The sequence below is a fragment of the Phyllobates terribilis genome, unplaced genomic scaffold (genome assembly GCF_046119375.1).
Source record: "Phyllobates terribilis strain yellow unplaced genomic scaffold, ASM4611937v1 Scaffold_8__6_contigs__length_399053987, whole genome shotgun sequence".
Taxonomy (NCBI): Eukaryota; Metazoa; Chordata; class Amphibia; order Anura; family Dendrobatidae; genus Phyllobates; species Phyllobates terribilis.
The window spans coordinates 198,945,221-198,967,886 of NW_027362768.1; the positions used below are offsets into that span (position 1 = coordinate 198,945,221).

General features: G+C 52.0%; 1 protein-coding gene across 1 annotated transcript in view; it reads left to right on the forward strand.

Moving 5' to 3' along the window:
* Nucleotides 1-1,165, forward strand: part of LOC141156485 (uncharacterized) — a 52,543-nt gene extending 51,378 nt beyond the window's left edge. Inside the window, exon 4 of the mRNA XM_073642682.1 lies at nt 696-1,165. Within this exon, the coding sequence (XP_073498783.1) occupies nt 696-755 (60 nt within the window). The 3' untranslated portion in view covers nt 756-1,165. The remainder of the gene's footprint in view (nt 1-695) is intronic.
* Nucleotides 1,166-22,666: the final 21,501 nt, after the last annotated feature.

Here is a 22,666-nt window from a genome sequence, read left to right on the forward strand (position 1 = left end):
TACTGGGGGAGGTGACTGTAGGACAGGAGACTACAATCTATTACTCCCTGTTATCAGCCATTACTGGGGGAGGTGACTGTAGGACAGGAGACTACAGTCTATTACTCCCTGTTATCAGCCATTACTGGGGGAGGTGACTGTAGGACAGGAGACTGCAATCTATTACTCCCTGTTATCAGCCATTACTGGGGGAGGAGACTGTAGGACAGGAGACTACAATCTATTACTCCCTGTTATCAGCCATTACTGGGGGAGGAGACTGTAGGACAGGAGACTACAATCTATTACTCCCTGTTATCAGCCATTACTGGGGGAGGAGACTGTAGGACAGGAGACTACAGTCTATTACTCCCTGTTATCAGCCATTACTGGGGGAGGAGACTGTAGGACAGGAGACTACAGTCTATTACTCCCTGTTATCAGCCATTACTGGGGGAGGTGACTCCGTCACTTCTTTGCTTCGGTCTTCACTGCTGTTCTCACATTCTGTTCATGCAGCAGGTGGTTCAGGATGAGCAGATCTGTAGGTTCCTGGACTCTGTGATTAGGGAGGATGATTTTTCTCCAGGATGTTTTTAACCCTGTGATTTCTGTGTAATCAGGGAGTGGGGTCTTCCCCGGGTGTCCGGTGCGGAGGACGTTGGGTTCGTACTTTCTGATGAGTTTTCTTCTATTTTTCTCCTTTGTGTTCTCAGCGGAAGAGGAGAGAATCGGCCTCGAGTTCCTCGTCCGTGAAGAAGATGAAGAAGCCTTGAGGGTCTTGGCACAGGGACTAGTGAGAGTTTGGGTCGGCTCCAGCGTCGGCGGCCCCCGGGAGATGATGACATTTTGCGTTCAGTGATTTTAGTTCATGTAAATATTTATATTTGCGATTAGATAATGAGACGGAACCGGCGCAGCGACTACTCTGCATGGGACGGAACTGGGGGAAGTCTGCACCCCCTGCACCCCCTGTACTCGGTGTTTACCATCTCCAGCAGGGAACACTTCTCACCCTCTGCCCACTTATCATTTCCCCTCCCCCACAGCGGACGGTTGGCAGGTTCACGTGGTTTATGAGAAGGCCATCCATCCAGAAATGAAAATGCAAAATGGCAGTTGGACTGATGCATCATGGGAGATGAATAAAATTTAAAAGAATTGACACCCTCTTTGTCCAAAAATATTTACTGCGAAATGTGTCCAAGGTCTCTTATTCTAAATGATGATAACCTCCTCCTCCCCCGCCTCGAAATAGAGAGACTCAGCCACTACAGTAATTATCCTATCACCAGAGAATGCCGCCTATCCATCACCAGAGATCAGCGGTGACATCACTGAGAATGCCGCCTATCACTAGAGATCAGAGGTGACATCACTGAGAATGCCACCTATCCATCACCAGAGATCAGAGGTGACATCACCAGAGAATGCCGCCTATCCATCACCAGAGATCAGCGGTGACATCACCAGAGAATGCCGCCTATCCATCACCAGAGATCAGCGGTGACATCACTGAGAATGCCTCCTATCCATCACTACAGATCAGCGGTGACATCACTGAGAATGCCGCCTATCCATCACCAGAGATCAGCGGTGACATCACTGAGAATGCCGCCTATCCATCACCAGAGATCAGTGGTGACATCACTGAGAATGCCGCCTATCCATCACCAGAGATCAGCGGTGACATCACTGAGAATGCCGCCTATCCATCACTACAGATCAGCGGTGACATCACTGAGAATGCCGCCTATCCATCACTAGAGATCAGCGGTGACATCACTGAGAATGCTGCCTATCCATCACCAGAGATCAGCGGTGACATCACTGAGAATGCCGCCTATCCATCACTAGAGATCAGCGGTGACATCACTGAGAATGCTGCCTATCCATCACCAGAGATCAGCGGTGACATCACTGAGAATGCCTCCTATCCATCACTAGAGATCAGCGGTGACATCACTGAGAATGCCGCCTATCACTAGAGATCAGAGGTGACATCACTGAGAATGCCTCCTATCCATCACCAGAGATCAGCGGTGACATCACTGAGAATGCCGCCTATCACTAGAGATCAGCGGTGACATCACTGAGAATGCCGCCTATCCATCACCAGAGATCAGCGGTGACATCACTGAGAATGCCGCCTATCCATCACTAGAGATCAGCGGTGACATCACTGAGAATGCCGCCTATCCATCACTAGAGATCAGCGGTGACATCACTGAGAATGCCGCCTATCCATCACTAGAGATCAGCGGTGACATCACTGAGAATGCCGCCTATCCATCACCAGAGATCAGCGGTGACATCACTGAGAATGCCGCCTATCCATCACCAGAGATCAGCGGTGACATCACTGAGAATGCCGCCTATCCATCACTAGAGATCAGCGGTGACATCACTGAGAATGCCACCTATCCATCACCAGAGATCAGCGGTGACATCACTGAGAATGCCGCCTATCCATCACTAGAGATCAGCGGTGACATCACTGAGAATGCCGCCTATCCATCACTAGAGATCAGCGGTGACATCACTGAGAATGCCGCCTATCCATCACTAGAGATCAGCGGTGACATCACTGAGAATGCCGCCTATCCATCACCAGAGATCAGAGGTGACATCACTGAGAATGCCTCCTATCCATCACCAGAGATCAGCAGTGACATCACTGAGAATGCCTCCTATCCATCACCAGAGATCAGCAGTGACATCACTGAGAATGCCGCCTATCCATCACTAGAGATCAGCGGTGACATCACCAGAGAATGCCGCCTATCCATCACCAGAGATCAGTGGTGACATCACTGAGAATGCCGCCTATCCATCACCAGAGATCAGAGGTGACATCACTGAGAATGCCTCCTATCCATCACCAGAGATCAGCAGTGACATCACTGAGAATGCCTCCTATCCATCACCAGAGATCAGCAGTGACATCACTGAGAATGCCGCCTATCCATCACTAGAGATCAGCGGTGACATCACCAGAGAATGCCGCCTATCCATCACCAGAGATCAGTGGTGACATCACTGAGAATGCCGCCTATCCATCACCAGAGATCAGCGGTGACATCACTGAGAATGCCGCCTATCCATCACCAGAGATCAGCGGTGACATCACTGAGAATGCCGTCTATCCATCACTAGAGATCAGCGGTGACATCACTGAGAATGCCGCCTATCCATCACCAGAGATCAGCGGTGACATCACTGAGAATGCCGCCTATCCATCACCAGAGATCAGCGGTGACATCACTGAGAATGCCTCCTATCCATCACTAGAGATCAGCGGTGACATCACTGAGAATGCCTCCTATCCATCACTAGAGATCAGAGGTGACATCACTGAGAATGCCGCCTATCCATCACTAGAGATCAGCGGTGACATCACTGAGAATGCCGCCTATCCATCACTAGAGATCAGCGGTGACATCACTGAGAATGCCGCCTATCCATCACCAGAGATCAGCGGTGACATCACTGAGAATGCCGCCTATCACTAGAGATCAGAGGAGACATCACTGAGAATGCCGCCTATCACTAGAGATCAGCGGTGACATCACTGAGAATGCCGCCTATCCATCACTAGAGATCAGCGGTGACATCACTGAGAATGCCGCCTATCCATCACTAGAGATCAGCGGTGACATCACTGAGAATGCCGCCTATCCATCACTAGAGATCAGCGATGACATCACTGAGAATGCCGCCTATCCATCACCAGAGATCAGCGGTGACATCACTGAGAATGCCTCCTATCCATCACCAGAGATCAGCGGTGACATCACTGAGAATGCCTCCTATCCATCACCAGAGATCAGCGGTGACATCACTGAGAATGCCGCCTATCACTAGAGATCAGGGGTGACATCACTGAGAATGCCGCCTATCACTAGAGATAAGCGGTGACATCACTGAGAATGCCGCCTATCCATCACTAGAGATCAGAGGTGACATCACTGAGAATGCCTCCTATCCATCACTAGAGATCAGCGGTGACATCACTGAGAATGCCGCCTATCCATCACCAGAGATCAGCGGTGACATCACTGAGAATGCCGTCTATCCATCACCAGAGATCAGCGGTGACATCACTGAGAATGCCTCCTATCCATCACCAGAGATCAGTGGTGACATCACTGAGAATGCCGTCTATCCATCACCAGAGATCAGCGGTGACATCACTGAGAATGCCTCCTATCCATCACCAGAGATCAGCGGTGACATCACTGAGAATGCCGCCTATCCATCACTAGAGATCAGCGGTGACATCACTGAGAATGCCGCCTATCCATCACTAGAGATCAGCGGTGACATCACTGAGAATGCCGCCTATCCATCACTAGAGATCAGCGGTGACATCACTGAGAATGCCGCCTATCCATCACTAGAGATCAGTGGTGACATCACTGAGAATGCCGCCTATCCATCACTAGAGATCAGCGGTGACATCACTGAGAATGCCGCCTATCCATCACTAGAGATCAGCGGTGACATCACTGAGAATGCCGCCTATCCATCACTAGAGATCAGAGGTGACATCACTGAGAATGCCGCCTATCCATCACTAGAGATCAGAGGTGACATCACTGAGAATGCCGCCTATCCATCACTAGAGATCAGCGGTGACATCACTGAGAATGCCGCCTATCCATCACTAGAGATCAGCGGTGACATCACTGAGAATGCCGCCTATCCATCACCAGAGATCAGCGGTGACATCACTGAGAATGCCGCCTATCCATCACCAGAGATCAGAGGTGACATCACTGAGAATGCCGCCTATCCATCACTAGAGATCAGAGGTGACATCACTGAGAATGCCGCCTATCCATCACTAGAGATCAGAGGTGACATCACTGAGAATGCCGCCTATCCATCACTAGAGATCAGCGGTGACATCACTGAGAATGCCGCCTATCCATCACCAGAGATCAGCGGTGACATCACTGAGAATGCCGCCTATCCATCACTAGAGATCAGAGGTGACATCACTGAGAATGCCGCCTATCCATCACTAGAGATCAGAGGTGACATCACTGAGAATGCCGCCTATCCATCACTAGAGATCAGCGGTGACATCACTGAGAATGCCGCCTATCCATCACCAGAGATCAGCGCTGACATCACTGAGAATGCCGCCTATCCATCACTAGAGATCAGAGGTGACATCACTGAGAATGCCGCCTATCCATCCCCAGAGATCAGCGGTGACATCACTGAAAATGCCTCCTATCCATCACTAGAGATCAGCGGTGACATCACTGAGAATGCCACCTATCCATCACCAGAGATCAGCGGTGACATCACTGAGAATGCCGCCTATCCATCACTAGAGATCAGCGGTGACATCACTGAGAATGCCACCTATCCATCACCAGAGATCAGCGGTGACATCACTGAGAATGCCACCTATCCATCACCAGAGATCAGCGGTGACATCACTGAGAATGCCGCCTATCCACCAGAGATCAGCGGTGACATCACTGAGAATGCCGCCTATCCTTCACTAGAGATCAGAGGTGACATCACTGAGAATGCCGCCTATCCATCCCCAGAGATCAGCGGTGACATCACTGAGAATGCCGCCTATCCACCAGAGATCAGCGGTGACATCACTGAGAATGCCGCCTATCCACCAGAGATCAGCGGTGACATCACTGAGAATGCCGCCTATCCTTCACTAGAGATCAGCGGTGACATCACTGAGAATGCCGCCTATCCACCAGAGATCAGTGGTGACATCACTGAGAATGCCGCCTATCCTTCACTAGAGATCAGAGGTGACATCACTGAGAATGCCGCCTATCCATCCCCAGAGATCAGCGGTGACATCACTGAGAATGCCGCCTATCCACCAGAGATCAGCGGTGACATCACTGAGAATGCCGCCTATCCACCAGAGATCAGCGGTGACATCACTGAGAATGCCACCTATCCATCACCAGAGATCAGCGGTGACATCACTGAGAATGCCTCCTATCCATCACCAGAGATCAGCGGTGACATCACTGAGAATGCCTCCTATCCATCACCAGAGATCAGCGGTGACATCACTGAGAATGCCGCCTATCCATCACCAGAGATCAGCGGTGACATCACTGAGAATGCCGCCTATCCATCACCAGAGATCAGCGGTGACATCACTGAGAATGCCGCCTATCCATCACTAGAGATCAGAGGTGACATCACTGAGAATGCCGCCTATCCATCCCCAGAGATCAGCGGTGACATCACTGAGAATGCCTCCTATCCATCACTAGAGATCAGCGGTGACATCACTGAGAATGCCGCCTATCCATCACCAGAGATCAGCGGTGACATCACTGAGAATGCCGCCTATCCATCACTAGAGATCAGCGGTGACATCACTGAGAATGCCACCTATCCATCACCAGAGATCAGCGGTGACATCACTGAGAATGCCACCTATCCATCACCAGAGATCAGCGGTGACATCACTGAGAATGCCGCCTATCCACCAGAGATCAGCGGTGACATCACTGAGAATGCCGCCTATCCTTCACTAGAGATCAGAGGTGACATCACTGAGAATGCCGCCTATCCATCCCCAGAGATCAGCGGTGACATCACTGAGAATGCCGCCTATCCACCAGAGATCAGCGGTGACATCACTGAGAATGCCGCCTATCCTTCACTAGAGATCAGTGGTGACATCACTGAGAATGCCGCCTATCCATCACCAGAGATCAGCGGTGACATCACTGAGAATGCCGCCTATCCACCAGAGATCAGCGGTGACATCACTGAGAATGCCGCCTATCCTTCACTAGAGATCAGTGGTGACATCACTGAGAATGCCGCCTATCCATCACTAGAGATCAGCGGTGACATCACTGAGAATGCCGCCTATCCATCACCAGAGATCAGCGGTGACATCACTGAGAATGCCGCCTATCCATCACCAGAGATCAGCGGTGACATCACTGAGAATGCCTCCTATCCATCACCAGAGATCAGCGGTGACATCACTGAGAATGCCGCCTATCCATCACTAGAGATCAGCGGTGACATCACTGAGAATGCCGCCTATCCATCACCAGAGATCAGCGGTGACATCACTGAGAATGCCGCCTATCCATCACTAGAGATCAGAGGTGACATCACTGAGAATGCCGTCTATCCATCACCAGAGATCAGCGGTGACATCACTGAGAATGCCTCCTATCCATCACTAGAGATCAGAGGTGACATCACTGAGAATGCCGCCTATCCATCACCAGAGATCAGCGGTGACATCACTGAGAATGCCTCCTATCCATCACTAGAGATCAGCAGTGACATCACTGAGAATGCCACCTATCCATCACCAGAGATCAGAGGTGACATCACTGAGAATGCCTCCTATCCATCACCAGAGATCAGCGGTGACATCACTGAGAATGCCGCCTATCCATCACTAGAGATCAGCGGTGACATCACTGAGAATGCCGCCTATCCATCACCAGAGATCAGCGGTGACATCACTGAGAATGCCGCCTATCCATCACCAGAGATCAGCGGTGACATCACTGAGAATGCCTCCTATCCATCACTAGAGATCAGCAGTGACATCACTGAGAATGCCACCTATCCATCACCAGAGATCAGAGGTGACATCACTGAGAATGCCTCCTATCCATCACCAGAGATCAGCGGTGACATCACTGAGAATGCCGCCTATCCATCACTAGAGATCAGCGGTGACATCACTGAGAATGCCGCCTATCCACCAGAGATCAGCGGTGACATCACTGAGAATGCCGCCTATCCTTCACTAGAGATCAGTGGTGACATCACTGAGAATGCCGCCTATCCATCACTAGAGATCAGCGGTGACATCACCAGAGAATGCCGCCTATCCATCACCAGAGATCAGCGGTGACATCACTGAGAATGCCGCCTATCCATCACCAGAGATCAGCAGTGAGCAGTATAGGAGGGTCGTTGCTTTTTACCTCCCATCATCTATGTCATGTGACCTGCAGGTGGAGTTACCTGTGTCGGTATCAGTCTGCTCCGCGCTCCTCTCTCCAGGGCAGAGGACGTGTAATATCTGTGATGATGCAGGAGGTGAGTGAACCAAAATAACTAGCAATTGTCAGGAAATGCTGGGAGTTGTAGTTTCCCTAGAACTGTGTGCAATATGTTGGATGAAGCCTGGACAATGTTCACATTATGAAATGTGGAGCCTTTTATTTTGTGGTTGTCCCCTTCCCGGTCAGCAGATGATGGACGCTGTTTCTTCATGTTTCGATGGGTAAAGTTGTAGCTGCTGCATCAGACACTGTACGCAGAGGCCTCTTGTGTCCATACATCCTCTGCAGAGTACCCAGCTGACACCAATCTGATAGGCTCCCACAATGCACTGCAGCTGTGGTAACAGAAAACAGCAGACTCCTTAGTGCAGCTCTGGAGGTGAGTATTTGGCTTTTGGGTGAAGTTTCCGGTTGATCCTACAAGGCGTTCTAACCTTTTCAGGTGAACTTAATGTGACAATCTTAATTATCCATACGTAAATTCAGTAGACCAAGAGACATACGCTATTATCTTTATGTTGACTTTTGAATTTATGTACTTTTCTTTGGTTGGTCAAGAAACACAGACTATTGTTTGTATAAGCCTGGATGTTGACACTTGAGTTGATATTTACTGCAACTTATTGTCTGCTAACTTTGCAAGATCTGGACGCAGGGTCATTGAAAAATTATGTTTGCTATTATGTTGATTACCATTGTAGAAGTTCTTGACCTACAGAGCAGTGGCGGACAAGCTATGCAAATTAATTAAATACTCAAACAATGAGAAATGAGCCCCTACCACCTCCACCCTGACATGTGGATGATGATATGAATCAGATGTGGATATAAAAAGGACCTCTATGCTTCTGAAAGGATCTTTTAGAAAATCACAGCCAAGAGAGACTCTTCAGAACAGCAACCAGGACACATGGCTCCATCAAGAGGGACACAAATTTAACTCTACAGGATGTCCGCTTAGGGGACCATGGCCCCATCAGGAAGAACACAAATCTGTTCCATTGAATATCACTGAACCCATGGGTATGTTTGGGGAAGCTAGAATTGTAACCTTCCAGTCACCTAACCCCCAAGGATACGTTCAAAATGCCAGGTTGGGACCATCCGGTCACCTAGCCCCATGGAGATGTTTGGGGAAGCCAGGATTATGACCCTTCGGTTACCTGGCCCCAAGGATACGTTCAAAGAAGCCAGGTAGGGACCATACGGTCGCCTGGTCCCATGGGGAAGTTTGGAGAAGCCAGGTTGGGACACTTTGGTCACCTGGTCACATACCTCAATATACAGTGCTGTGCAAATTAATTGGGACAAAGCCAAAAAAAACATATTTTTGAATATTTAATAATAAAATGTTATAATGCACTGGTACATACTAATTTTAGTAAGAAATATGTCCTCCTTTAGCAGATATGAGATTTTCAATGCGTTTTGGCATTGATTCTACCAAGTTTTTGCATAAATTCTTCATCATGGAACCACACTTGTATGGCGCTGTTTATCATGTGTTCTTTGGTTGTACAGTCCATTTTGCCAAGACGTCTCTTCACAATGCCAGTCCAGCACTTTTACTTTATTTTCTTCCAGGGATTTCTTCACACACTTGGAATTGTGGCATGGAGAAAAAGTACACTAAACCACTCCTCACAGAAACAAGCTCTCAACTGAAGCTGAGGGGGCAGCTAGCTGTTATTTTCTGACTAAAACCAGTCAAACCACATTTTGTTACTCACGGTTGTACACTCACACCTGTTCAAAAAAGTTAAAACTGGTTTGAATCACTGACTGGTAACCAACTTCCGATTTGACTTAAAAAATGCTTTGTCCCAATTAATTTGCACAGCACTGTACAGTCAGCTTCCTAAGCTTGTTATTACCTAAAAGCTGGTGGGGGTAGTTGGACCTGGAAGCCCCGGAGTTGCAGCTGCTCTAATCCCGGCGAGTCAGCGGATGGGTGACACTCTGTAATTTTGCACCATCTTATTTGCTGGGACTGTTCTATATGTATATTGGCCGCTTAATGACAATCCACAATAGGTTAACCCTATTGATACATAAATCGGCCAATACATTTCGGGGGTCAATTAGAATTGGTATTAAACAGTCGTCCATATCGTGCGGTTTCCATTGTGACGTCATGAGACCAAAACGATACCCAAAATAATCAGTACCGCGCAATTGCCACTGAGCTTAGAGAGTCCGAGAGTGATCATCAGGGTGCAGCAGAGATATAGACACTGGAAAAGTCACAGAAAGGCAGAGAAGTGGACGTCCTCTGCCATATCCCACACTGATGAACGCGGCGATATGAACAATGCTCTTCGGATGATGAATGCCACACAACTCCAGGCACGTGTAAGGGAGGCGAGAGGCACCAAGTGTCACGTCAGACGATTCAAAACTCTTTACATAAGAGTGGTCTGCATGCTAGACTACCTGCAAGGTACTCAACCACACCACCAGGCACAGGCGTCATCTACGCTGGACGAGGGACCAGTGGCCTCAGTGTTGCTCATTGATGAGTCTATTCACGCTGAGCAGAAATGATGGCCGCCAACGATGCTGGAGACGTCAAGGAGAGCTCTAAACATCAGCCACTGTTGTCGTCAGACGAGCCTTAGGTGGTGGGTTTACACTGTGGGCAGCTGTGTCTAGTCAATACAGAACGGCCCTACACTTGGTGACAAGCCCCTTCTACTAGAATAACAGCATTGATCCAGTCATTGTGCCGTTGCACGAACAACATTGGCCTGATCTCATCTTCATGGACGGCAATGTTCCAGCTCATCAACGTCCCATCATTAGGGAATGGCTCCTGGAGACGGCAACCTCAGATGAAGCGATCTGCACTTTCGCCAGACCTGAATCCCATAAAAAACCTATAGGATCAGCTGAGTGGCCGTGTAGAGGATCTTAACTCTGTACCCCAGAACCTCAGTGATCTGAGGGCCACCCTTCAAGAAGAGCGGGACACCATGTGGCGCCGCGCCTCGGCACAAGAAGAATGGGACGCTGTGCCCCGGCGACAATAGCTCCACTTGTGACCAGCAGGAGACGTCGTTGTGAGCTGTAATTGATGCTCAAGGCCACAGGACAAGTTGAGGCAGTGACATTTATTGGGGGGTGTACATATACCCACCACTAGTGTTTGCTTTTGTTTCAAAACATTGTTTGAGATAAGAAAATGACCATCGCTGCTTCTACTTCATGCCCGACGGTCACGATAAAATATCACTGGAGCCGAAACTTTTTAAGTTTTCCATAAATTTTCAACTGAAAGCCAAATATCCTGAACTTTTTGTGAGTAGTGTATAGGAGTTATGCAATGACTCGATAATGGAGTACTGAGCAATACAAACCTGACGTGGAGTTTATAGATGGTGGATGTGGAGATGTGTGATGATGGCGGGGCGTTGTGTATGGATTTCTGGACGTCCGGTCTCTGCTCTCACTCCGGTGTGATGATGGCGGTGTGTTGTGTATGGATTACTGGACTTCCGGTCTCTGCTCTCCCTCCGGTGTGATGATGGCGGTGTGTTGTGTATGGATAACTGGACGTCCGGTCTCTGGTGTGATGATGGCGGTGCATTGTGTATGGATTACTGGACGTCCGGTCTCTGCTCTCACTCCGGTGTGATGATGGCGGTGCGTTGTGTATGGATTACTGGACGTCCGGTCTCTGTTCTCACTCCGCTGTGATGACGGTGCATTGTGTATGGATTACTGGATGTCCGGTCTCTGCTCTCACTCTGGTGTGGTGATGGCGGTGCGTTGTGTATGGATTACTGGACGTCCGGTCTCTACTCTCCGGTGTGATGATGGCGGTGCGTTGTGTATGGATTACTGGACGTCCGGTCTCTGCTCTCTGGTGTGATGATGGCGGTGCGTTGTGTATGGATTACTGGACTTCCGATCTCTGCTCTCTGGTGTGATGATGGCGGTGTGTTGTGTATGGATTACTGGACGTCCGGTCTCTGCTCTCCGGTGTGATGATGGCGGTGCATGGATTACTGGACGTCCGGTCTCTGCTCTCCGGTGTGATGATGGCGGTGCGTTCTGTATGGATTACTGGACGTCCGGTCTCTGCTCTCCGGTGTGATGATGGCGGTGCGTTGTGTATGGATAACTGGACGTCCGGTCTCTGCTGTCCGGTGTGATGATGGCGGTGCGTTGTGTATGGATTACTGGACTTCCGGTCTCTGCTCTCCGGTGTGATGATGGCGGTGCTTTGTGTTTGGATTACTGGACGTCCGGTGTCTCCTCTCCGGTGTGATGATGGCGGTGCGTTGTGTATGGATTAGTGGACGTCCGGTCTCTGCTCTCCGGTGTGATGAGGGCGGTGTGTTGTGTATGGATATTTGGACGTCCGGTCTCTGCTCTCCGGTGTGATGATGGCGGTGTGTTGTGTATGGATTACTGGACGTCTGGTCTCTGCTCTCACTCTGGTGTGATGATTGCGGGGCGTTGTGTATGGATTACTGGACGTCCGGTCTCTACTCTCCGGTGTGATGATGGCGGTGCGTTGTGTATGGATTACTGGACGTCCGGTCTCTGCTCTCCAGTGTGATGATGGCGGTGCGTTGTGTATGGATTACTGGACGTCCGATCTCTGCTATCTGGTGTGATGATGGCGGTGCGTTGTGTATGGATTACTGGACGTCCGGTCTCTGCTCTCCTGTGTGATGATAGCGGTTCGTTGTGTATGGATTACTGGACGTTCGGTCTCTGCTCTCCGGTGTGATGATGGCGGTGCGTTGTGTATGGATTACTGGACATCCGGTGTCTGCTCTCCGGTGTGATGATGGCGGTGCGTTGTGTATGGATTACTGGACGTCCGTCTCTGCTCTCCCTCCGGTGTGATGATGGCTGTGCTTTGTGTATGGATAACTGGACGTCCGGTCTCTGCTCTCCCTCCGGTGTGATGATGGCGGTGCATTGTGTATGGATAACTGGACATCCGGTCTCTGCTCTTCGGTGTGATGATGGCGGTGCGTTGTGTATGGAATACTGGACGTCCGGTCTCTGCTCTCACTCCGGTGTGGTGATGGCGGTGCGTTGTGTATGGATTACTGGACGTCCGGTCTCTGCTCTCACTCCGGTGTGGTGATGGCGGTGCATTGTGTATGGATTACTGGACGTCCGGTCTCTGCTCTCCGGTGCGATGATGGCGGTGCGTTGTGTATGGATTACTGGACGTCCGGTCTCTGCTCTCCGGTGTGATGATGGCAGTGCGTTGTGTATGGATTACTGGACTTCCGGTCTCTGCTCTCTGGTGTGATGATGGCGGTGCGTTGTGTATGGATTACTGGACGTCCGGTCTCTGCTCTCACTCCGGTGTGGTGATGGCGGTGCGTTGTGTATGGATTACTGGACGTCCGGTCTCTGCTCTCACTCCGGTGTGGTGATGGCGGTGCGTTGTGTATGGATTGCTGGACGTCCGGTCTCTGCTCTCTGGTGTGATGATGGCGGTGCGTTGTGTATGGATTGCTGGACGTCCGGTCTCTGCTCTCTGGTGTGATGATAGCGGTGCGTTGTGTATGGATTACTGGACTTCCGGTCTCTGCTCTCTGGTGTGATGATGGCGGTGCGTTGTGTATGGATTACTGGACGTCCGGTCTCTGATCTCCGGTGTGATGATGGCGGTGCGTTGTGTATGGATTACTGGACGTCCGGTCTCTGCTCTCCGGTGTGATGATGGCGGTGCTTTGTGTATGGATAACTGGACGTCCGGTCTCTGCTCTCCGGTGTGATGATGGCGGTGCGTTGTGTATGGATTACTGGACGTCCGGTCTCTGCTCTCCGGTGTGATGATGGCGGTGCTTTGTGTATGGATTACTGGACGTCCGGTCTCTCCTCTCCGGTGTGATGATGGCGGTGCATTGTGTATGGATTACTGGACGTCCGGTCTCTGCTTTCCGGTGTGATGATGGCGGTGCGTTGTGTATGGATTACTGGACGTCCGGTCTCTGCTCTCCCTCCTGTGTGATGATGGCGGTGTGTTGTGTATGGATTACTGGACGTCCGGTCTCTGCTCTCACTCCAGTGTGATGATGGCGGTGTGTTGTGTATGGATTACTGGATGTCCGTTCTCTCCTCTCCCTCCGCTGTGATGATGGCGGTGCGTTGTGTATGGATTACTGGATGTCTTTTCTCTCCTCTCCCTCCGCTGTGATGATGGCGGTGCGTTGTGTAAGGATTACTGGATGTCCATTCTCTCCTCTCCCTCCGCTGTGTTGATGTCGGTGCCTTGTGTATGGATTACTGGACGTCCGGTCTCTGCTCTCTGGTGTGATGATGGCGGTGCGTTGTGTATGGATTACTGGACGTCCGGTCTCTGCTCTCCGGTGTGATGATGGCGGTGCGTTGTGTATGGATAACTGGACTTCCGGTCTCTGCTCTCTGGTGTGATGATGGCGGTGCGTTGTGTATGGATTACTGGACTTCCGATCTCTGCTCTCTGGTGTGATGATGGCGGTGTGTTGTGTATGGATTACTGGACGTCCGGTCTCTGCTCTCCGGTGTGATGATGGCGGTGCATGGATTACTGGACGTCCGGTCTCTGCTCTCCGGTGTGATGATGGCGGTGCGTTCTGTATGGATTACTGGACGTCCGGTCTCTGCTCTCCGGTGTGATGATGGCGGTGCGTTGTGTATGGATAACTGGACGTCCGGTCTCTGCTGTCCGGTGTGATGATGGCGGTGCGTTGTGTATGGATTACTGGACTTCCGGTCTCTGCTCTCCGGTGTGATGATGGCGGTGCTTTGTGTTTGGATTACTGGACGTCCGGTGTCTCCTCTCCGGTGTGATGATGGCGGTGCGTTGTGTATGGATTAGTGGACGTCCGGTCTCTGCTCTCCGGTGTGATGAGGGCGGTGTGTTGTGTATGGATATTTGGACGTCCGGTCTCTGCTCTCCGGTGTGATGATGGCGGTGTGTTGTGTATGGATTACTGGACGTCTGGTCTCTGCTCTCACTCTGGTGTGATGATTGCGGGGCGTTGTGTATGGATTACTGGACGTCCGGTCTCTACTCTCCGGTGTGATGATGGCGGTGCGTTGTGTATGGATTACTGGACGTCCGGTCTCTGCTCTCCAGTGTGATGATGGCGGTGCGTTGTGTATGGATTACTGGACGTCCGATCTCTGCTATCTGGTGTGATGATGGCGGTGCGTTGTGTATGGATTACTGGACGTCCGGTCTCTGCTCTCCTGTGTGATGATAGCGGTTCGTTGTGTATGGATTACTGGACGTTCGGTCTCTGCTCTCCGGTGTGATGATGGCGGTGCGTTGTGTATGGATTACTGGACATCCGGTGTCTGCTCTCCGGTGTGATGATGGCGGTGCGTTGTGTATGGATTACTGGACGTCCGTCTCTGCTCTCCCTCCGGTGTGATGATGGCTGTGCTTTGTGTATGGATAACTGGACGTCCGGTCTCTGCTCTCCCTCCGGTGTGATGATGGCGGTGCATTGTGTATGGATAACTGGACATCCGGTCTCTGCTCTTCGGTGTGATGATGGCGGTGCGTTGTGTATGGAATACTGGACGTCCGGTCTCTGCTCTCACTCCGGTGTGGTGATGGCGGTGCGTTGTGTATGGATTACTGGACGTCCGGTCTCTGCTCTCACTCCGGTGTGGTGATGGCGGTGCATTGTGTATGGATTACTGGACGTCCGGTCTCTGCTCTCCGGTGCGATGATGGCGGTGCGTTGTGTATGGATTACTGGACGTCCGGTCTCTGCTCTCCGGTGTGATGATGGCAGTGCGTTGTGTATGGATTACTGGACTTCCGGTCTCTGCTCTCTGGTGTGATGATGGCGGTGCGTTGTGTATGGATTACTGGACGTCCGGTCTCTGCTCTCACTCCGGTGTGGTGATGGCGGTGCGTTGTGTATGGATTACTGGACGTCCGGTCTCTGCTCTCACTCCGGTGTGGTGATGGCGGTGCGTTGTGTATGGATTGCTGGACGTCCGGTCTCTGCTCTCTGGTGTGATGATGGCGGTGCGTTGTGTATGGATTGCTGGACGTCCGGTCTCTGCTCTCTGGTGTGATGATAGCGGTGCGTTGTGTATGGATTACTGGACTTCCGGTCTCTGCTCTCTGGTGTGATGATGGCGGTGCGTTGTGTATGGATTACTGGACGTCCGGTCTCTGATCTCCGGTGTGATGATGGCGGTGCGTTGTGTATGGATTACTGGACGTCCGGTCTCTGCTCTCCGGTGTGATGATGGCGGTGCTTTGTGTATGGATAACTGGACGTCCGGTCTCTGCTCTCCGGTGTGATGATGGCGGTGCGTTGTGTATGGATTACTGGACGTCCGGTCTCTGCTCTCCGGTGTGATGATGGCGGTGCTTTGTGTATGGATTACTGGACGTCCGGTCTCTCCTCTCCGGTGTGATGATGGCGGTGCATTGTGTATGGATTACTGGACGTCCGGTCTCTGCTTTCCGGTGTGATGATGGCGGTGCGTTGTGTATGGATTACTGGACGTCCGGTCTCTGCTCTCCCTCCTGTGTGATGATGGCGGTGTGTTGTGTATGGATTACTGGACGTCCGGTCTCTGCTCTCACTCCAGTGTGATGATGGCGGTGTGTTGTGTATGGATTACTGGATGTCCGTTCTCTCCTCTCCCTCCGCTGTGATGATGGCGGTGCGTTGTGTATGGATTACTGGATGTCTTTTCTCTCCTCTCCCTCCGCTGTGATGATGGCGGTGCGTTGTGTAAGGATTACTGGATGTCCATTCTCTCCTCTCCCTCCGCTGTGTTGATGTCGGTGCCTTGTGTATGGATTACTGGACGTCCGGTCTCTGCTCTCTGGTGTGATGATGGCGGTGCGTTGTGTATGGATTACTGGACGTCCGGTCTCTGCTCTCCGGTGTGATGATGGCGGTGCGTTGTGTATGGATAACTGGACTTCCGGTCTCTGCTCTCTGGTGTGATGATGGCGGTGCGTTGTGTATGGATTACTGGACGTCCGGTCTCTGCTCTCACTCCGGTGTGGTGATGGCGGTGCGTTGTGTATGGATTACTGGACGTCCGGTCTCTGCTCTCACTCCGGTGTGGTGATGGCGGTGCGTTGTGTATGGATTGCTGGACGTCCGGTCTCTGCTCTCTGGTGTGATGATGGCGGTGCGTTGTGTATGGATTGCTGGACGTCCGGTCTCTGCTCTCTGGTGTGATGATAGCGGTGCGTTGTGTATGGATTACTGGACTTCCGGTCTCTGCTCTCTGGTGTGATGATGGCGGTGCGTTGTGTATGGATTACTGGACGTCCGGTCTCTGATCTCCGGTGTGATGATGGCGGTGCGTTGTGTATGGATTACTGGACATCCGGTCTCTGCTCTCCGGTGTGATGATGGCGGTGCTTTGTGTATGGATAACTGGACGTCCGGTCTCTGCTCTCCGGTGTGATGATGGCGGTGCGTTGTGTATGGATTACTGGACGTCCGGTCTCTGCTCTCCGGTGTGATGATGGCGGTGCTTTGTGTATGGATTACTGGACGTCCGGTCTCTCCTCTCCGGTGTGATGATGGCGGTGCATTGTGTATGGATTACTGGACGTCCGGTCTCTGCTTTCCGGTGTGATGATGGCGGTGCGTTGTGTATGGATTACTGGACGTCCGGTCTCTGCTCTCCCTCCTGTGTGATGATGGCGGTGTGTTGTGTATGGATTACTGGACGTCCGGTCTCTGCTCTCACTCCAGTGTGATGATGGCGGTGTGTTGTGTATGGATTACTGGATGTCCGTTCTCTCCTCTCCCTCCGCTGTGATGATGGCGGTGCGTTGTGTATGGATTACTGGATGTCTTTTCTCTCCTCTCCCTCCGCTGTGATGATGGCGGTGCGTTGTGTAAGGATTACTGGATGTCCATTCTCTCCTCTCCCTCCGCTGTGTTGATGTCGGTGCCTTGTGTATGGATTACTGGACGTCCGGTCTCTGCTCTCTGGTGTGATGATGGCGGTGCGTTGTGTATGGATTACTGGACGTCCGGTCTCTGCTCTCCGGTGTGATGATGGCGGTGCGTTGTGTATGGATAACTGGACTTCCGGTCTCTGCTCTCCGGTGTGATGATGGTGGTGCTTTGTGTATGGATTACTGGACGTCCGGTCTCTCCTCTCCGGTGTGATGATGGCGGTGCGTTGTGTATGGATTACTGGACGTCCGGTCTCTGCTTTCCGGTGTGATGATGGCGGTGCGTTGTGTATGGATTACTGGACGTCCGGTCTCTGCTCTCCGGTGTGATGATGGCGGTGCGTTGTGTATGGATTACTGGACGTCCGTCTCTGCTCTCCCTCCAGTGTGATGATGGCGGCGCGTTGTGTATGGATTACTGGACGTCCGGTCTCTGCTTTCCGGTGTGATGATGACGGTGCGTTGTGTATGGATTACTGGACGTCCGGTCTCTGCTCTCACTCCGGTGTGATAATGGCGGTGCGTTGTGTATGGATTACTGGACGTCCGGTCTCTGCTCTCACTCCGGTGTGATGATGGCGGTGCGTTGTGTATGGATTACTGGACTTCCGGTCTCTGCTCTCTGGTGTGATGATGGCGGTGTGTTGTGTATGGATTACTGGACGTCCGGTCTCTGCTCTCCGGTGTGATGGTGGCGGTGCTTTGTGTATGGATAACTGGACGTCCGGTCTCTGCTCTCCAGTGTGATGATGGCGGTGCGTTGTGTATGGATTACTGGACGTCCGGTCTCTGCTCTCACTCCGGTGTGATAATGGCGGTGCGTTGTGTATGGATTACTGGACGTCCGGTCTCTGCTCTCACTCCGGTGTGATGATGGCGGTGCGTTGTGTATGGATAACTGGACGTCCGGTCTCTGCTCTCCAGTGTGATGATGGCGGTGCGTTGTGTATGGATTACTGGACTTCCGGTCTCTGCTCTCCGGTGTGATGATGGCGGTGCTTTGTGTATGGATTACTGGACGTCCGGTCTCTCCTCTCCGGTGTGATGATGGCGGTGCGTTGTGTATGGATTACTGGACGTCCGGTCTCTGCTTTCCGGTGTGATGATGGCGGTGCGTTGTGTATGGATTACTGGACGTCCGGTCTCTGCTCTCCCTCCTGTGTGATGATGGCGGTGTGTTGTGTATGGATTACTGGACTTCCGGTCTCTGCTCTCACTCCGGTGTGATGATGGCGGTGCGTTGTGTATGGATTACTGGACGTCCGGTCTCTGCTCTCACTCCGGAGTGATGATAGCGGTGCGTTGTGTATGGATTACTGGACGTCCGGTCTCTGGTCTCCGGTGTGATGATGGCGGTGCGTTGTGTATGGATTACTGGACGTCCGGTCTCTGGTCTCCGGTGTGATGATGGCGGTGCGTTGTGTATGGATTACTGGACGTCCGGTCTCTGCTCTCACTCCGATGTGATTATGGCGGTGCGTTGTGTATGGATTACTGGACGTCCGGTCTCTGATCTCCGGTGTGATGATGTCGGTGCGTTGTGTATGGATTACTGGACGTCCGGTCTCTGCTCTCCCTCCACTGTGATGATGGCGGTACGTGGTGTATGGATTACTGGACATCCGGTCTCTGCTCTCTGGTGTGATGATGGCGGTGTGTTGTGTATGAATTACTGGACGTCCGGTCTCTGGTCTCACTCCGGGGTGATTATGTCGGTGCGTTGTGTATGGATTACTGGACGTCCGGTCTCTGCTCTCTGGTGTGATGATGGCGGTGCGTTGTGTGTGAATTACTGGACGTCCGGTCTCTGTTCTCCGGTGTGATGATGGCGGTGCGTTGTGTATGGATTACTGGACGTCCTGGCTCTGCTCTCCGGTGTGATGATGGCGGCGGTTCGTTGTGTATGAATTACTGGACGTCCGGTCTCTGCTCTCCCTCCGGTGTGATGATGGCGGTGCGTTGTGTATGGATTACTGGACGTCCGGTCTCTGTTCTCACTCTGGTGTGATGATGGCGGTGTGTTGTGTATGAATTACTGGACGTCCGGTCTCTGCTCTCCGGTGTGATGATGGTGCGTTGTGTATGGATTTACTGGACGTCCGGTCTCTGGTCTCCGGTGTGATGATGGCGGTGCGTTGTGTATGGATAACTGGACTTCCGGTCTCTGCTCTCCGGTGTGATGATGGTGGTGCTTTGTGTATGGATTACTGGACGTCCGGTCTCTACTCTCCGGTGTGATGATGGCGGTGCGTTGTGTATGGATTACTGGACGTCCGGTCTCTGCTTTCCGGTGTGATGATGGCGGTGCGTTGTGTATGGATTACTGGACGTCCGGTCTCTGCTCTCCGGTGTGATGATGGCGGTGCGTTGTGTATGGATTACTGGACGTCCGTCTCTGCTCTCCCTCCGGTGTGATGATGGCGGCGCGTTGTGTATGGATTACTGGACGTCCGGTCTCTGCTTTCCGGTGTGATGATGACGGTGCGTTGTGTATGGATTACTGGACGTCCGGTCTCTGCTCTCACTCCGGTGTGATAATGGCGGTGCGTTGTGTATGGATTACTGGACGTCCGGTCTCTGCTCTCACTCCGGTGTGATGATGGCGGTGCGTTGTGTATGGATTACTGGACTTCCGGTCTCTGCTCTCTGGTGTGATGATGGCGGTGTGTTGTGTATGGATTACTGGACGTCCGGTCTCTGCTCTCCGGTGTGATGGTGGAGGTGCTTTGTGTATGGATAACTGGACGTCCGGTCTCTGCTCTCCAGTGTGATGATGGCGGTGCGTTGTGTATGGATTACTGGACTTCCGGTCTCTGCTCTCCGGTGTGATGATGGCGGTGCTTTGTGTATGGATTACTGGACGTCCGGTCTCTCCTCTCCGGTGTGATGATGGCGGTGCGTTGTGTATGGGTTACTGGACGTCCGGTCTCTGCTTTCCGGTGTGATGATGGCGGTGCGTTGTGTATGGATTACTGGACGTCCGGTCTCTGCTCTCCCTCCTGTGTGATGATGGCGGTGTGTTGTGTATGGATTACTGGACTTCCGGTCTCTGCTCTCACTCCGGTGTGATGATGGCGGTGCGTTGTGTATGGATTACTGGACGTCCGGTCTCTGCTCTCACTCCGGAGTGATGATAGCGGTGCGTTGTGTATGGATTACTGGACGTCCGGTCTCTGGTCTCCGGTGTGATGATGGCGGTGCGTTGTGTATGGATTACTGGACGTCCGGTCTCTGGTCTCCGGTGTGATGATGGCGGTGCGTTGTGTATGGATTACTGGACGTCCGGTCTCTGCTCTCACTCCGATGTGATTATGGCGGTGCGTTGTGTATGGATTACTGGACGTCCGGTCTCTGATCTCCGGTGTGATGATGTCGGTGCGTTGTGTATGGATTACTGGACGTCCTGTCTCTGCTCTCCGGTGTGATGATGGCGGCGGTTCGTTGTGTATGAATTACTGGACGTCCGGTCTCTGCTCTCCCTCTGGTGTGATGATGGCGGTGTGTTGTGTATGAATTACTGGACGTCCGGTCTCTGCTCTCCGGTGTGATGATGGCGGTGCGTTGTGTATGGATTTACTGAACGTCCGGTCTCGTCTCCGGTGTGATGATGGCGGTGCGTTGTGTATGGATTACTGGACGTCCGGTCTCTGCTCTCCGGTGTGATGATGGCGGTGCGTTGTGTATGGATTACTGGACGTCCGGTCTCTACTCTCCGGTGTGATGATGGCGGTGCTTTGTGTATGGATTACTGGACGTCCGGTCTCTGCTCTCCGGTGTGATGATGACGGTGCGTTGTGTATGGATTACTGGACGTCCGGTCTCTGCTCTCCGGTGTGGTGATGGCGGTGCGTTGTGTATGGATTACTGGACGTCCGGTCTCTGCTCTCCGGTGTGATGATGGCGGTGCGTTGTGTATGGATTACTGGACGTCCGGTCTCTGCTCTCCGGTGTGATGATGGCGGTGCGTTGTGTATGAATTACTGGACGTCCGGTCTCTGCTCTCATTCCGGTGTGATGATGGCGGTGCGTTGTGTATGGATTTACTGGACATCCGGTCTCTGCTCTCCGGTGTGATGATGGCGGTGCGTTGTGTATGGATTACTGGACGTCCGGTCTCTGCTCTCCGGTGTGATGATGGCGGTGCGTTGTGTATGAATTACTGGACGTCCGGTCTCTGCTCTCATTCCGGTGTGATGATGGCGGTGCGTTGTGTATGGATTTACTGGACGTCCGGTCTCTACTCTCCGGTGTGATGATGGCGGTGCGTTGTGTATGGATTACTGGACGTCCGGTCTCTGCTCTCCGGTGTGATGATGGCGGTGCGTTGTGTATGAATTACTGGACGTCCGGTCTCTGCTCTCACTCCGGTGTGATGATGGCGGTGCTTTGTGTATGGATTACTCGACGTCCGGTCTCTGCTCTCATTCCAGTGTGATGATGGCGGTGCATTGTGTATTGATTACTGGACGTCCGGTGTCTGCTCTCCGGTGTGATGATGGCGGTGCGTTGTGTATGGATTATTGGACGTCCGGTGTCTGCTCTCCGGTGTGATGATGGCGGTGCGTTGTGTATGGATTACTGGACGTTCCATCTCTGCTCTCTGGTGTGATGATTGCGGTGCGTTGTGTATGGATTACTGGACGTCCAGTCTCTGCTCTCCCTCCGGTGTGATGATGGCGGTGCGTTGTGTATGAATTACTGGACGTCTGGTCTCTGCTTTCCCTCC